Genomic DNA, 16,367 nt, shown 5'->3' with positions numbered 1-16,367 from the left:
CGGCAACATGCAACATTTGTGTAGATTCCTGTTACTGTTTTCCCGTGGTTACAGGACAATTACACAGATTTCAGATGGCATGTCGAAAGTCTCGAGGCATCCATAGTGAAATGTGTAGTGTAATATCACCCAGGCCACCTCAGCAACCCCAACAGCCATAATGAGGGAAATATGAACGACCCTATAATCATTCCCTGCTGTTTTAATAACTCGGGCACTGTGCATGGAATATTTCTTTGGCCTTTTTTTGAGGCTAACACTGCCTGGTCCCTTTCTACTGATTTGGGTGTATCCTGTTTTTTTCCATGCTCCAGAGCTTCACTTCATGGTTGTCATTCAGCATAAGGGGTCTTCTTTGTGGCTTGTTATGTAAGAAATGCAATCCGATCTATAACAGCTTACACTCTGGTCTCCTACCATACACAACCACTAATAAGATTTTTGTTGGGCAGTAATCACTTATGCATCGGTTTGCCAGTGTGGTCTAACACAAGACATATGTATCAAGCTGTGCAATGAAGCATATGCTCGCAAAAATCTACCTCCTAACCACTAAAATAAGCATTTATTATCTCAAATTGGTTTTGCAATAACAGACATTTACTTGAGGAAGTTGTAAGGGTGACCCATGGTAACCATGAGGGAAGTTCATTTCTGTGTGTGTCGCTGCCAGGAAAACAAAACCTACCTGATTCCTTTTGTAGGATGCTGTACATTTATGTCCTACCTTTCTGTCAAAGACATAAACAAACACTCTGCCCTCGCCTCATGAGCCTCGGTTGCTGTGTTCCTGCTGGCAGGGTGTCTTTGTTTTGCTCCACGGCGGCACAGGGAGGGGTGGGGATGCATTATGTAATCTGTGGCATGTGCCTGGGATACAGAGAGACATGGAGAAGGGTGTGACTATAGTGACACACACTCGATGAAATAATCTACTGACCTCTTCTGTGGCCCGCTCGTGTCCACCCTCTCCCCCCTCCTCCTGGCATCGCACTGTGATTTTTGGGAACTGCAGAAGAACATCCTCTTTCACCCTCCATTAACGTTTGTGCAATCTAGGACAAAAATGTTACCATTGGTCCTCCTGGACTAGTCTTGCACTGTAATGTTATGTTCAGGGCACAGAAGCCACAGAGGGTTTATTTTTCCATCTAGTTTTCATGGTCATGGGAGGCAGAAACATGCTGAGTTTCTCTAGTAAATCGCCTGTTTTTCTCTGGTTATTTGTGAGTGTGTGCACTTAAACAGGTAGAAGGCTCATTGCTGTTACTGATTTACACATCAAAAAAACAGATTGGTTAAAAATGTTCATGTAGATTTTATGCTTTTCACATCCAGAAGTTGCTGTTATCTGCTACAAGAAGAAACCGATTACTGCAATTCACAGTAAACAAAACTGCCTAGTGGTGAGCACAGCTCAGAATATGTTTCACATAAAAAAGTGAAGAGAAAAATATGGAGGAAATAACAAAAAGCTGTTGATGGTGCACTAGATTTCCTCAAAGTAATCAGAAATACAAACTGTTAGAGTTTGCAATGTAAATATTTGTTTTATATCTTGCCATTTATATTATTCACAATTTAGCCTGTTGTCTTTTTTTAATTAAAAACTAAATCTAATGAGCCTTGTACATGTACAGTATGTATGTACAGAGTATGTATACTCCCACAGCCTGTGGTAACACTGCAGGAGGCTCTATTCCACTGTGTATAAAAATTAAATAAATTCCCGCCACAATGAGCCGGCATATATAATTAATATTGATTACAGTAACACACATTGAATACTGCGTCACCTCCCACACATGCGTATGGTTTACACATAAACAGGTTCTTCACCTGCTGGATTGTGGGTGTTGTTTGTGACGTATAATAGAACTTCCCTGAGGGGTGTAAATGCAATTTAAATATGCAAATTGACCTGTGGGTTAATGCTGGCTCTGTGATAATGAGAATGAACCCACCATATTGACCTGTTTGCAAACTTAACCTGTATATCATACATAGTCACGCTATTAATGTTTTATAAGTGGGTGTGCTTGCATGGTAGTGTTATTGTGTGTGCACACGAGGCTTGCCCCCTTCATAATTACAGTAGTTTCCATAATGTAATAGCTCACTCTCTCCCAGCTATGGAAGAATATCTGTTTTTCATTTGAAGGACCTTCATCCTGCTGCAGCCGTGTGGGAAGCATCCCCAGAATCGTTAGTTACATTCTGCACTGCCTTCGCTGTGGAGCAAGAGTCTGTGTGCATCTGTGCTGAAAATGGTTTCTGTTCTTGTCTTACAGATAAAATCGAAGAGGCACAGAAAGAGCTCAAAGACCCCAAAGTCTCACAGAAAGGTAAGAGATGTTTTATCAAGACTTTGGTGAAATGTTTTCTCTTTAATTTGAATGGAGGTTGGTAGAATAGGAATAAAATGCTTGAATTAGGTTTTTTTACGGCAAGCACAAAATGAATGTAATTCACTGGTCTGGAATGTAAAGTGTTTTTTGTTACTGGTGCAAAGAATATCCATTATATTGTAGTATTGGTTTGTCATAATTGTCCTTTATTTAGTTATCATTTAATTAAACTCCATTATTGGTTTATTTATGATGTCCTTTAAAGATGATATATTCACATGTAAGTGGAATACATGTGCTGCTGTGCAGCTTCTGGATCTTTGCAGCAGCCACCACACTTATTTTTCCTGCTTCAGTAAAAGTATTTGCAATATAAAAGTTTTATTCGGCGAGTGAATTCCTGAGTGAATTTTAAATTTTTTTTTGGTGGCACAGACTTGGCCTGATTGTGCTCTTGTGTTTTTAGCAGACCTGTCATAATTATAATTCACATTCTGCAGAAAGTTAAATGATTACACTGCAGTTAAATAGTTTGCTGCACAGAAAGCAATCTTCATGCAGAAAATGTTTTATCACTTTTAATTTTATAAATGTGATATATACACACAGTGATCTTTGCATATAGAGAACACTGTATATTAGTAACACTACGGCAATGCCATCATAACACACATGAGTAACATTTTCATTTGTTGAGTGGGTTGTTATGTAACTACGTCCATTTTTTGAGCTGAAACAGCTTCATCGTCTCTGTTTAAGCTGAGCTTAACTCGATACTGCAACATTGTTCATTTTGAAACACCCAGCTTATTTGCAGGACATGCGAGCTTTGATTGAATTAGCCACTGTAGTTGAGCTTGAGTGGAGACACTAAATAGAAAGAGCACAAATAAGAATATCTCAATCCCCCTCTCAAAGTACAGCAGGTACTGATGTCCGTGCCTGCAGGTCGAAGGTTAATCCCTCTGACAACTACCTTTTTAAAAAGACGATAATTCTGTCAGTAGCTCTTTCACACTTGAGTCTTCATTCTATATTAAAAATCACAAGCTTCATACTGTAATATAAGGAAGGAAAATTATATTGGAACAGAATTTGCTGATTTGATAAATTTCATTTTTTCCCCGACACATAATATACAAAACCAATAAAAGTTGCAGGTGAAGACAGACAGTGACAGCTGTTGTTTGTTTGTAAAGTACTGTTTTATGATGGAAAAATGGTGGCAAAGTCATGGAATCTCTTTTGCAGACTTAGTCCTAGTTGTGGGTAAGAAGAACTAATCCTTTTCCCACGTCTTTCAGCTGCAGTTGAAAGAAATATGTTTCTCTGTAAGGCGAGTTATTAAAAATCACAGGGTTTAGCTTTGAGAGCGTGTTACATTGGTTGTGTGCTGCTTTAAAATGGCTGCATGTTTGTGTGGAGAATGGATTAACTTATGTAAAGACAAGGCGTTCCTCAATCTAATTATAGTGGAGACCTTGAAGGAACCCTGACCTCATCTTGGGAAATACCTACCAAGCCAGGAAACTGTGACAGGGCACGGCTAATCTTATGCAACATGTCCTTAAAAAAAATAAAATAAAATAAAAAAATGCCTGAATCACTATATTACAGGGCCAACTCGAACAAATTATGGGACACCATGGTATGGGTGCGCCCTTTTAAAAACAGTGCTGCTTTATTATTGAAATGCAGTTTTGAATGCACTTACATTTTCTAATCAGCTGAGCCTCCGTGCAGCAAGCAAAAAAGCAAAAATATTCTTTACTTATGTAATGAAGCGTAGGCCTCTATGGTATTAGTCACACAGCAAATAAATAAAGGTAAGGGTGATGTGTCTAAATTAGGGAATATATGCTCATCCAATTTTAACAAAAGAAATTATTAATAAATTAACCAATTAAAATACAGAGTAAAAGCATTCACCTTTAGTGAAAGCTTTTCAGAAATTTTATGTGGCAGGTTATTTCTTCTTTATCTTTAATTTACAACGCTTAAAATAGCTGTTGAGTACAATACTTTTTTCTTATATAACGGCAACATCGATAATGTTATTATATTGCACTGTTATTATTCTGTATGTTCATCAGCATTACATTGCTGGTTTCAAGAATGACTGTATAACTCTAAAGTGAAGCAAACTAGAATATTAGTTTTGATTTAGTCTGAAGTTCAGCAGTGTAAACCCTAATGGTCACTAGAGTTTGCACAGCTTGTACGGCATATAATTAATATTAAACATAGTCACGTTGTCATAATAGTGATGAGTAAAACAAAGGTCTAATTAGAAGGCACTATATAATCCATCAAAATACACTATTGATTAAAACAGTACTTATTTGCTTTTTGATCTAAGAAATAAATATAATGTCTGCAAAAAGGTTTAAAAAGCATCTGTGACCAATAAATGACAAGTATAGTAATTTGATCAGTTGATGCTTGTCAATTGATGCTAAATGTCAGATTAAAATCAATGAGTTTATTATTGAGGAGATAAATTGCACCCATTGTTTTCCTTCATGTGCTAAAGTGTTGATGCAAATTAGGAATACAAATCAAAATAAATATTACTAATGTTTAATTGACAGTTATATATTTGACTTGGTCAAAACAAGACCAAGTGCCATAGCTTTGGGTGTTGGTGGCCTCTCTATTCTCCACTATGTTACTAATTTGGAAATGGGCACTATTTTTAAACCAAATGACAAAATTTCTAAAAGGTCTAACCCCAAATACAACAGGCTAGAATTATCTGTAGTCTATAGTTTTAAATTAAATGCTATTAGTTTAATAAGATAATAAGAACATTTTAACAATTCAGCACTGGAATTTATTTTCTCAGAGGGGACTTTTGAGCTTAATCTGCCCATATAGTAAAGTGTTGGGAGAAGTTTGGAGACAGATGGTGTTGTTGTACCAACTGTGCATTTCTGTCTCTTTCTCCCACAGGGATATCTGAAAGCAGTCAGAGAAATGCAGATAACATAAAAGGCCTGAAGAGGAAAAAGGTTGTTGTAGAGAATCCTCTAGAGAAAATTCCAAAATCTCCGGTGAAGAAGCCCCTGCAGTTGAAAACCTCTGAAACTGTGCTCCACGGAACATCGTCCAAGGAATCTACACCTTCTTCTTGCTGCTCCTTTGCCAACAGTCCTTCCCACAATCCTTCAACATCACCTAGTGAGAAAAGAGACCCACAATATGCCCAACCAGTTGCAGCATCCCCACACAAGGGGTCACCTTCCACCGACTCTGAAAGGCTAAAGCAGGAAGAAACATCTTCTAGGCCACCATCACTTGAGCCCACTGATGGTGAGGAGGGCTCGTTGATTAAAGTGTCTCAGCCCAAAGACAGCAAGAGCCAAAATCCCAGCTTTGAGGGAGATCCTTACCACAGCAGTGCTTCACTTGATGTTCTACTTAAGGCCATGGAGCCTGATTTTAGTACACTGGCTGAGAGGAAAAACTCCTTGCAGGTCACAACCATTGGAAAACCAGCATCCGCCTTTAATGCTCAATCAAGTGGTGAATTAACAACAATGCCAGCTGTCAATGTTGGTCTCCAGAACCAACCTTCCCATATGCAGACTTATTATATCGACAAGCAAGGCAACTTTATTGGCATTTCAGCACCACTACAGGGAAACGTGCAGACATCTACACAGGGTACTCCCATGCAGTCCTCTCCGCTCGCTACACCGCATTTTATGCGTGTTGCTTCAAATCCAGAAAAGCCCAGCTTGCACATGAGCTTTAATAATGGACCATCCACTATAACCCATGCGCCTGTTCCCTCAGGCTCCAATGCTTTGCCACAAAGCCAGCCGCCAGTTGTGCACACATGCCAGTCCCTCTCAGCAAGTGTTCCCAGTACCATTCAGGTCCCAGTCACACCTGGCAGCAACCAAGTTCAGATGACCACTGTAATGAATTTTAGTGGTGATCAGGTTTTTAAGGACCAAAAGCCTAAGAAGCCCGGAAAGTACGTTTGCGAATACTGCAGTCGGGCATGTGCAAAACCCAGCGTGCTGCTCAAACACATCAGGTCTCACACAGGAGAAAGACCATATCCCTGTGTTACTTGTGGCTTCTCATTCAAAACCAAGAGCAACTTGTACAAGCACAAGAAATCACATGCCCATGCTATAAAACTGGGTCTCATTGCACGCTCTGAATCTGGAGGTGGATCGCTTTCTCAAGAATCTGACAAAGCCCTAGGAACACATTCAGAGGCGGAGGAGAGCGGTGACAGTGATGAGGATGGTAGCACTGCAGACTTGGACCCTGACTCATCACAAAGCAGTGTCGCAGCTTTATCTGAAAAAAGTTTACGGAGTGCAGGTACAAGTCAAGCAAGCCACGAGGAAGTGGACTCATCAGCTGTGTTAGAGTCAATTAAACCAGCCCCAGATCAGAGGATGCACGAGCCCAAAGGGACAGCTGCACTTCCAAAAGTTGTTGTATACCCAGTTAATGTCTCCCCTCTGAGGGCAGATAGCCCAAGAGTTACATGTGCGGCACCTGAGCAAGCGGCTGCACAACGGCAACGAGAGTTCCAGACTGCCAGCATGAGATCAAGCTTGACAGTCTTGTCATCTCTAAAAGAGGTGGATGGTACAAATCCCTCACTCGATACTGTAAGCGAAGATGAAGACCAACAGTGCAAGTCTCCACTGTTGGGTGGACATGCTCAGCTTCAAAGGCAACAGGCAACAGACTTCTCTCAACAGCAGCAGGTTAAGTGTCTACTAAGTCCTCGCAGTTTGGGAAGTACAGATTCTGGCTACTTCTCACGTTCTGAAAGCGCTGATCAGGCAATGAGTCCACCCAGCCCATTTGTTAAGATAACTCCACCAGTGGACATTGACATTGCCAAGAATACTCTTCCCCATGTCCCTCATGCAGTTGCCACAGTAATGCACGTAGCAGCTGAGCAAACGTCACAAGCCACAGAAGGACAGATGCGTCCACCATTAGAAGTCAAAGCACTCTCTCTGGAAGAACGCATTTCAAAGTTGATATCTGATAATGAGGCAGTTGTTGACAACAAGCAGCTGGACAGTGTAAAGCCAAGGAGGACATCTCTCTCAAGGAGAGGTAGCATAGACTCCCCTAAATCATATATATTTAAAGACTCTTTTCAGTTTGATCTTAAACCAATGGGAAGAAGGTCAAGTTCCAGCTCAGACATCCCCAAGTCCCCATTTACTCCTACAGATAAATCAAAGCCAGTATTTCTTCTCTCTGTACCTTCTCAATACCCACCAATGGATTGTTTGCCAATAACAAGAAGTAACTCTATGCCTACTACACCTGGACACTCTGCTCTTCCCCTTAATGTTGCCCCCCTCCCCCATCCTCTGCGAATTTGTCAATCATTTGATGACAAAATAAGTTTGTCTAATGATGATGTATTTTCATCAGCCCCATCGACCCCAAATCCAGCAATACATTCTCGTACCTTAGTCAGACAAGCAGCAGTGGAGGACTTTACCACAAATGAGGGGCATGGCCTCCCTACTGTACGCTCCATGGATGAGGGATATCATGGTCCAAGCAGTTCCACAGAGCTGATGCAAAGAAGCAGATCTTTTGAGCACAGTCAGGACAGAAACAGAAAGCCTCAGCAGAATAAAGGCACAATGTATGAGTGTGAAACGTGTCGTAATCGCTATAGAAAGTTAGAGAATTTTGAAACTCACAAGAAATTCTATTGCTCTGAGCTTCATGGTCCAAAAAACAAGCCGATTATGGCTAAAGAAACTGATCAAGATGTTTTTCACGTTAACATAATGCAGCCCATAGTCCCTAGATCAACTAGTGGTTCAGGAATACTTGATCAACAGACATCAATTAGGAAGAGAAGGAAAATGAAAAGCGTTGGCGATGAGGATGATCAATCGCCCACTGACACCATTCCACCTTGTTCAGTTAGTTTTGAGCTACCAACAGCTCTGGACAGACAGACCTTTTCTCAGCATGCTGTAATAGTAGACATACAGCCCAAAAACAACCAGTCAAAGCTAACTCAGATTCAGCTTGTAGCAAGAGGTAATAATACTTCAGATTCCAGACTGTCACCAATACGAGAGACCCAGATCAGCACCTCTCCTAAAGGAGACTTGCAAAGGCAAGGCAGTGGTACTTCAGTCATTAGACACACCAACTCTCTCAGCAGACCCAATTCATTTGAGACGGAATCAATTGACAGGGCCTCTCCTGTTGATATTTTGGAGAAGGATCCCCTCACCAAACTCAAAACGGATGCAATAATAAATGTCTCAGCCGACCGCTACCATGAAAACATTTCCAAACCCAAGAGTGCTGACTATGGAAATCAAAGTAAGGAACAATGTACTGATGGCTCCATAGCAGCAGCTGGTGAAAACTCTACTCCTGTCCATCAGTCTCGTTTGGTTCGTCAAAATAACATCCAAGTTCCTGAGATTCTGGTCACAGAGGAGCCTGACAGAGAACATGAAACCCAGACTACTGAGCCAGCAGATAAGCCTGCCGATCAGTTCAGCTGGCCTCCGAGAAGTGAGAGTTTGTCGAAGTTACCAGCAGAGAAACTTCCGCCAAAAAAGAAAAGAATTCGTCTAGCTCAAATGGACAACTCCTCAGCTGAATCCAGTTTTGAGTCCAGCCTCTCGCGAAGCCTCAGCAGGGACAGTAGTCTTTCTCGTTGTTCCAGCATCTCAGCCTCTTTTGACAGAGATGAGACATCTAGGTCAGAGAGTCCTTCTAGAGGGGAGTGTGTCAGCAAAGTTCCAGAGCCTCAAGGTTTGCCAACAGCCTTCAACACCCTAGGTGTGCCTGGAATGATGAGGCGTGCAGCATCTGAACAGATCACCTGCACTCAACCCTCTGTGGAGATTTCATGTGACTATCGTAGCAAGTCCTTTGACTGTGGCAATGTATCTCCCAGCAGATCTCTCTCACCTGTTGGCCAGCCAAAAAGTGGACAAATCTTCCAAGTTGCCCAGGTGCCACTTATTGAAAGGAGGCGGGGGCCATTAGTTCGCCAAATGTCTTTAAAGATAGGCCCCGAGAGTCAGCAACCGGTTCGTAAAGCTGTCATACCTCTAGATAAACCCCCCATTACAAATGTTAGCTCTTTGACGCAGAATAGATCCCAGCAGATTCACATTGCCAATAGGCGCACCATGGCTCAGCCTTTTATTCTGCATACTGGAGAAGCACCCTTGCACAAGAATGAGCAAATTGTGCAAAGCATTCATTTGGGTAGCCTAACCCAGCAGCCTCAAGTCCATGGCCTTCCACACCCGTGGCATCAAACATCAAGGGTTCAAATATGCCAAAAGTTACAACAACCGCTGAGCCAGATCTTAATTTGTCGTGAGAATGTCCAAAACAAATCAGCCAATTCTGAAGAAAAGAAAAGTTTTGTGCCCAAATACCAACTGCAGTGTCCTGCTCTGAGAGCAAGCCAAACATTTTCATTCTCCAGCACACAGGGAACTCAGACAGCCTTGCCAGTTATAACAATACCTATTGCCAATCCAGTTTTGAGCATTTCAAAATCGTCGGATGTACTCCAAAATGTATATGTTGGTCAACACAATCATCAGGCCTCAGATATTAAGACACAGACTGTTGTTTTGTCAGGTGTACAGCAAAGGGACCCATTTGGTCAGATCCAAGCAGGTGCTATACCATTGCCACAAATCCTCATAACTCATGAGCAGATGCACCCTGCTCCCTCTGTGTCCAAAAAAAAAAATAGCTTATCATCCACTCACAGTGTAGAGAGTGATAATCATGCTGTATCAACTGCAAAGAAGGATGGGAGTCATAACCATACTGGAGAAAGAGCACCTTCTACTGGATCTTTACATTGCACAAAGAAACTGGCATCAGTGACTCTATGCCCACAGCAGGAACCCACTGCCTCAAGTAAACGAATGCTGTCACCTGCCAACAGCTTAGACATCTACATGGAAAAGCACCAAAAACGGGCTAAGGATGAGCATGGTGTGGCCTGTCTAACTGATGGCAGGTCAGTCAATTATCTTAATTGCAAGATGTCAGAGGTTACCAGGCAGCGGAAGCTAACACTTGTTAGGCAGGTTTGCACAACTGAACCGGTTGACAGTCCTATTGAGACTGAAGCCCCACCTCTGCCGCAAGTTACAACAGACGGGGAGAAGGACTCACAGGCTACTGATGATGTTAAGCCTATGTCACCTGACAGTGCTGGGCTAAAGAAAGACACAAACACTGTTATTCATGAGGAGGCAGGCCCTGCACGGAATACTACACTTGGTAGCCAGGGCACCTCCATGTCAGCTAATAACACTCTAAAGCCCCAAGAGAAAGTTGAGGAACAGAGATGGACTCCTGCCAAATCTCCTATTAGGCCATCCAGTTTCCATGGTGGCCAGGTGAAACTGACCACATCTGTGTCTGTGGTTAACACAAAAGACAGTCATCGCCTGTCTTTTCCCAGCCTGAAGACTGCCACCACTTTTACATGGTGTTTCTTGATGAAGAGGAAACCTCTTCATGTTCCACAGACTGACCTGAAGACTTCAGCATATGCTGTCTGGACTGTCAGCCCCAACAACCACAACCCTCTTGGGTTGCCCACCAAGGTGGTCATGTCTCTGTTTGACTCCAAGCAGAGCTCCAAGAAAATACACTACACCTCGGCCATAAGAACGAGCGGGAAATCTGACATCTTGTCTTACTCAGGCAAGCTAAAAGACGTCATGCCCAGGGTAAGAATAAATGCAAAGTTTTTTTTTCTCTTATATTGCCGCCTTGTTTCTTAAATCAAATCAATAAATACATCAATCACTTCTTCTTTCTGCAGGTGCCAATAACCCAGAAGTCTATATCAGTTGAAACCAGAAATAAAGTGCAACCAGAAACTCAGGCCAGCAACGAGTCAGACAAGGACGTGGCATCTAAAACGGAACCAAGACGGGTCAAAATATTCGATGGCGGGTATGATTGAAAACGATAAATTAATTGTATAATACAATTTGAAATTGTATTTATTTGGTTTTATGTGTTTGTCTTCCTATCTTACGTATATGTGTCATGGTTCTATTGCAACCCCACAGATACAAATCTAATGAAGAGTATATTTACGTCCGTGGGCGTGGACGCGGTAAATACATCTGTGAGGAATGTGGGATCCGTTGCAAGAAGCCAAGCATGCTACGCAAACACATCCGCACCCACTCTGACGTCCGGCCATACCACTGTGTCCACTGCAACTTCTCTTTCAAGACAAAAGGTTAGAGCTCAGTAGTTGATCAGTTTTCAAAGCTACAAATCTAAAGCCACTGCTGCCTTACTTGTTTATTTTACATATGTCATGATTTCATAGAGGTATAGAGAAGTGTAAGAGTCTCGAAATTTTCACAATAATCAATTATACAAAATCAAATAAATACATATAAACCATTATACAAAATAATTTTGTTACACTGATCTTACAACTGAACATAAAATTAGTTTTAACACATAATTTACATCAGAGATGATATATGTGTAATAGCCTTCAACTGGTACAGTTCAACATCTTCCTTTTATAAAATTGAAGATGTTGTTTCACCATCTCCTAAACCAAGACAGTATGATTCACCATTCTTTATCGAACTTGCCTACCCACGCCACACTGCAGAACAGTACTCGGTGTCAGTGCAACCCACGTTCATTTAAAAATGTCTTTATCAGTTACTCACCCTTTACATACAGTTGCCCAAAGACCACATTTTCTTACATAAACTCCTTCTGTGCAATTGTTTGAGCTCCACCCACCTGCAAGACCTCACTACCTCTCTTCTTACAGGAAATCTGACCAAGCACATGAAATCCAAGGCCCACAGTAAGAAATGCATGGAGATGGGGGTTCCTGCGGGTCTCATTGAGGATCAGGATGCAGAGGACTCAGGTACAGTGCTTCACTGTGCAGCCTTATCCTAGAGGGGAATACAGAAGGATACTTGTGTGCTTAAAATTTGCTTCAGTTCTAAACAACAGGATTGCCCTTCTTTTAATAGTTCTGTTAATGACATGAGATATAAAACACAGATTGTCCCCGCTTGTGCTCTGTTGCTATGTCGATCAATAGCTTTGCCATGGTCTAATTAGAAATTCTAAATGCAGCTTCTTCCTCTGTTAACTCAAAGCGCATGTGGGTGGCATGCACAGCGTTTAGAAAGAGGAAATTGCTGCGTCTAATTTTAGAAGAAAAAAAAGAGAGAATCTGCCTGAAAGCATTCTATGGTCCCAGTCTCTTAAGACCATATTTGTTTTTCCTCCTCTTCCTGTGATGGAGCAAAGGGCTGTAGGGTGGTCTAGGGTGTGAAACACTGCAGCAGGAGCAGAAACATCACTGAATGTGAAAGAAACCTACATGATCATAGAGCTTTAATGAATGAAAATGGTTCAATACTACCAAAGAGCTTATATATACCAGCTCTGATGACTAATATGTTCTGCAGAATACCAGGAATAGACTTCCTTCTTACGTATTCTCTCATCTACAGGAGACCGGAGTCAGGTCAGCAGCGTTGACCGTCAAGATTCAGATGGTGACGACTCCGATGGCCCTGATGATGAGGAGAATGATGATAACGAGGAGGAAGAGGAGGACAGCCAAGCAGAGTCTGGCCTGTCTACCAACCCTTCTGTCTCTGCCAGCCCTCAGCATATCCCTTCCAAAGAGGCTGAAGTCCCTCCTAGCGCCCTCCTAGCCCAGATGTCAATCAGCACTGTTGCCCTTACTCTCTCCCAGCCTCCAGCTCCCGAATCCCACACATCAGACTCTGAATCTGTCCCCATGATGAGCCCTGTGTCCCTGAGCAAGCAAATGTCCATCTCTGGGTCCTGCTACAGCTCAATGCCCCTCCCTTACTCTCCTCCGCCTGTTGCCATCCCATCAGACTCCTACACCTCAGACACAGAGTCAGTGCACATGATGAGCCCAGTGTCCCCATGCAGGCAGATGTCCATCGACTACCCTGACTTTGATGTGCCCCCTAGTCCCCCAGTGCCAAGCAAGAGCTCCAAGCTAGCCCAGGTGAGACCCAAGTATTGTCATTATGTCTCTCTCCATCCCTCCCTGCCTCCCCCCCTTCTTTCCTATCCATACCCTTACTTTAAATCCTACATGTGAAGCACTTCAACAAAGCTCCTTTGAATGCTCTGAAAAAGGTGACGAGTCTTATTGATTCTGATTAGACTCTGTGGATAGATCCAAATACTATTTCACTTTAACTGTTTTATGAACTCCGCTAGGTAGTATCTATGTGCAGATTATGGAATAGAGTTTTGGATATGAGTGACAGTAGATTATGTAAGAAAATGTTAATATGGGACATGCAGATGGGTGGGCCTTGAGCTGAGCATATCCATGTTATTAGGACAGGATTTGAAGTATATTTTATGCGCAAAAAGGTAGATATTGATGTGATAAAATACACTGTTTTTCAGCAGTGGACTGTTGAGATTTGGTATAAACCAAAACTTAACATGTATAGATTGATGAAAAATTGATTTTGGTATTGAGAAATATGTAAAATATAATCTGTCCAAGGTGAAAAGATCTGTGTGTGCTCAGTTCAGGTCTGGTATACTCCCTCTCCATATTGAAACAGGACGTTGGTCGGGCACTAGTGAGGAAGATAGACTCTGTTATTCATGTGAGCTCAATGAAATAGAAAATTAAGTTCATTTTGCTCTGTATTGTACATATTTTCATGATTTAAGATTGAAGTTATTTAACAAAGTTGAAGTAAAAGAGATGAGGCAGTATAAAGATCTGTTAGTTTGGTTGTTTGAACGTAAAACGTTTTTATTTGCAAACTTTTTATAACAAGCATGGGCTAAAAGGAGGAGGAGGTTTGTTATTTCTTTAGTTTGTGTGTCTGTTGTTTTGTTTTATGTATAAAATGTTTAGTTCTAGTTTGACAATTAATGGGTTACAATATTGTGTTGTGGCTGTTGTAATGTAATGCCACTTACTGGCATGACACGTAAATAAAATATCATTAACCTCTTTAAATCTTCTAGGATTTTGTCAATAAATAAGACTGATTATTGAATTTTTCTCCCTTTTCACAGGACACCTCTGGACCTCCTGCTGTGGCAGTCAGTGAATCGGGCATACCAGTAGACCGCAGCACTCAGACGTCCTCTTTTGCCTCTCAAGGTCTCATGCACTTTCCCCCACAGGGTCTTGCCCAAACACCAGGAACAGACACCCAGACCCACCTGTTCAGTCACCTGCCCCTGCACTCCCAGCAGCCCTCTCGTTCCTCTTACAGCATGGTCCCAGTTGGGGGGATCCAGCTGGTGCCTGCTGGCCTGGCAGCTTACTCCACCTTTGTACCAATCCAGGCTGGCCCCGTGCAGCTCACCATCCCCGCAGTGAGCGTCATTCACAGGAACACAAGCCCGTTACCAGCTTCCAACACTCCACCACATCCAGAGGGTTTGCAAACCCAGCCTCTTGTGGTCCAGGAACCAATCAGTAGTGTTGTGCCCTGCTTCCCCTTAGGGCAGGTCACTGGCCTGCAGGCTCCAACAATACAGCCAGTAGGTCTGGAGACACTTAACCTAATGGGGCTGACTAACACAGGCCTGGCATCCACCCAGCTGCTGTCTCAGCAAGGGCTCACCCTCAATGCCACCCTGCAGGTTTTAGCTGCCAACCCCACCTCGCAAAGCAGCACCGGCCCCCAGACACACGTCCCAGGTCTGCAGATAGTTAACATCGCCCTGCCTGCCATCATTCCTTCTCTCAGCCCTCTGTCCACCCTCAGTCCTGTCCCTGGGTTCTCAGAGAGACAGGGCAGCCCTGAAGGTCCTGGAATACAGCCATCTCAAAGTGAACATTGGCTGGGTTCTTTACGGAGTTGCATGCTGCCTGCTTCACCGCCCGCCCCTTTTAAGGTTAGCAGCTGCCCAGAAGTGACCTCAGGCAGCAGGCCTAGTACTGGAGGCAGCAGCAGAGCAGAGCTCACACTGACTGTTGAGAGGCAAGAAAAGGATAAATCCCCCCAGCAGCATCGGTCACCAGCTCCTGAGAGGCGAGCAGACAGTGCTGAAGAGTCATCATTTGAAGGAGCCAGTGATCCTGCACCTCCAAGACCACCGCCAGTGACTAGTTGGCAGAAGGTAATTGATGACTATAATGAGGTATCCAGTGATGATGAAGACAGACTGGTCATTGCCACCTAAAGACCCAACATGAAAAGCTCTTCTTGTTCCCTTTTTGTAATTCTTGTCACTTTGTAAGACTGAAAACACTTTTTAGGGGTTTGTTTCCTTGCAAATCACCTTTCAAAGCACAAATGCTGACATTCATATTGTATGTGCAATCATAATTATAATAATGACCAATCATTTTCTTTCTTTTTTGTCAGCTCCAGACAATTTCCTTTTTGTACATGTTGTATAGACAATTGTGCCTTTATGGAGTTTCTTGTTTAGGAACCTGTACATAATTCCTTATAAATTCAGTGGTTGCTTGTGTTTATTTCAAAAAATAGAAGTAAAGAGAGGCATACAAATGGACGATATCAATTTTATTTTGGAGGATTTGTCATTCATAAATTTATGGAATTATAAATGTTGTACTGGTATATGTACATTTCTATGGATTATAGGGCAATGTTTCTGTGTACAGATATTGTATTCAACTATTTATTATAATCCATCTAGTGCCCATTATGATTCATAAGTCCATAGGTATGTGCATTATGGTAGCTTTACATTGTTGTATCAATATTCTTAACTGTATCAGTAAAACTTTGTTTACAAACATTAAAGTGGTGTTGATGTATTTTTCTACGTTAAATACAAAACACATATCTCACTACATATTTTAAAGGTGGACTGGACATTGATTAGATGGCAGATATTACGGTTAAAGTCATACAATACTTTAGTATGTCGAAAAAAGTCTGTATAGTATGTCATAAAAAGCCTTAGTAAAATTTGTCAGGAAAAGCAGTAAGTCACGAAAAGTCATAATATAGT

The 16,367-nt window shown here is 42.1% G+C and overlaps 1 protein-coding gene across 4 annotated transcripts in view; it reads left to right on the top strand.

Annotated features, from left to right (window-relative positions):
• hivep1 (HIVEP zinc finger 1) overlaps positions 1–16,156 on the top strand; it is a 60,051-nt gene extending 43,895 nt beyond the window's left edge. For all 4 annotated transcript variants that reach the window (XM_028597184.1, XM_028597185.1, XM_028597186.1 and 1 more), the window contains 7 exons: positions 2,292–2,345; positions 5,301–11,089; positions 11,185–11,318; positions 11,438–11,613; positions 12,172–12,273; positions 12,872–13,404; positions 14,448–16,156. In XM_028597184.1, coding sequence (XP_028452985.1) covers positions 2,292–2,345; positions 5,301–11,089; positions 11,185–11,318; positions 11,438–11,613; positions 12,172–12,273; positions 12,872–13,404; positions 14,448–15,566 — 7,907 coding nt within the window. In that variant the 3' untranslated portion in view covers positions 15,567–16,156. The remainder of the gene's footprint in view (positions 1–2,291; positions 2,346–5,300; positions 11,090–11,184; positions 11,319–11,437; positions 11,614–12,171; positions 12,274–12,871; positions 13,405–14,447) is intronic.
• Positions 16,157–16,367: the final 211 nt, after the last annotated feature.

This window comes from Perca flavescens, chromosome 14 (genome assembly GCF_004354835.1).
Source record: "Perca flavescens isolate YP-PL-M2 chromosome 14, PFLA_1.0, whole genome shotgun sequence".
Classification (NCBI taxonomy): Eukaryota; Metazoa; Chordata; class Actinopteri; order Perciformes; family Percidae; genus Perca; species Perca flavescens.
Note: the sequence above shows the minus strand (reverse complement) of the source record. Positions and strands in the feature narration are given on the sequence as shown.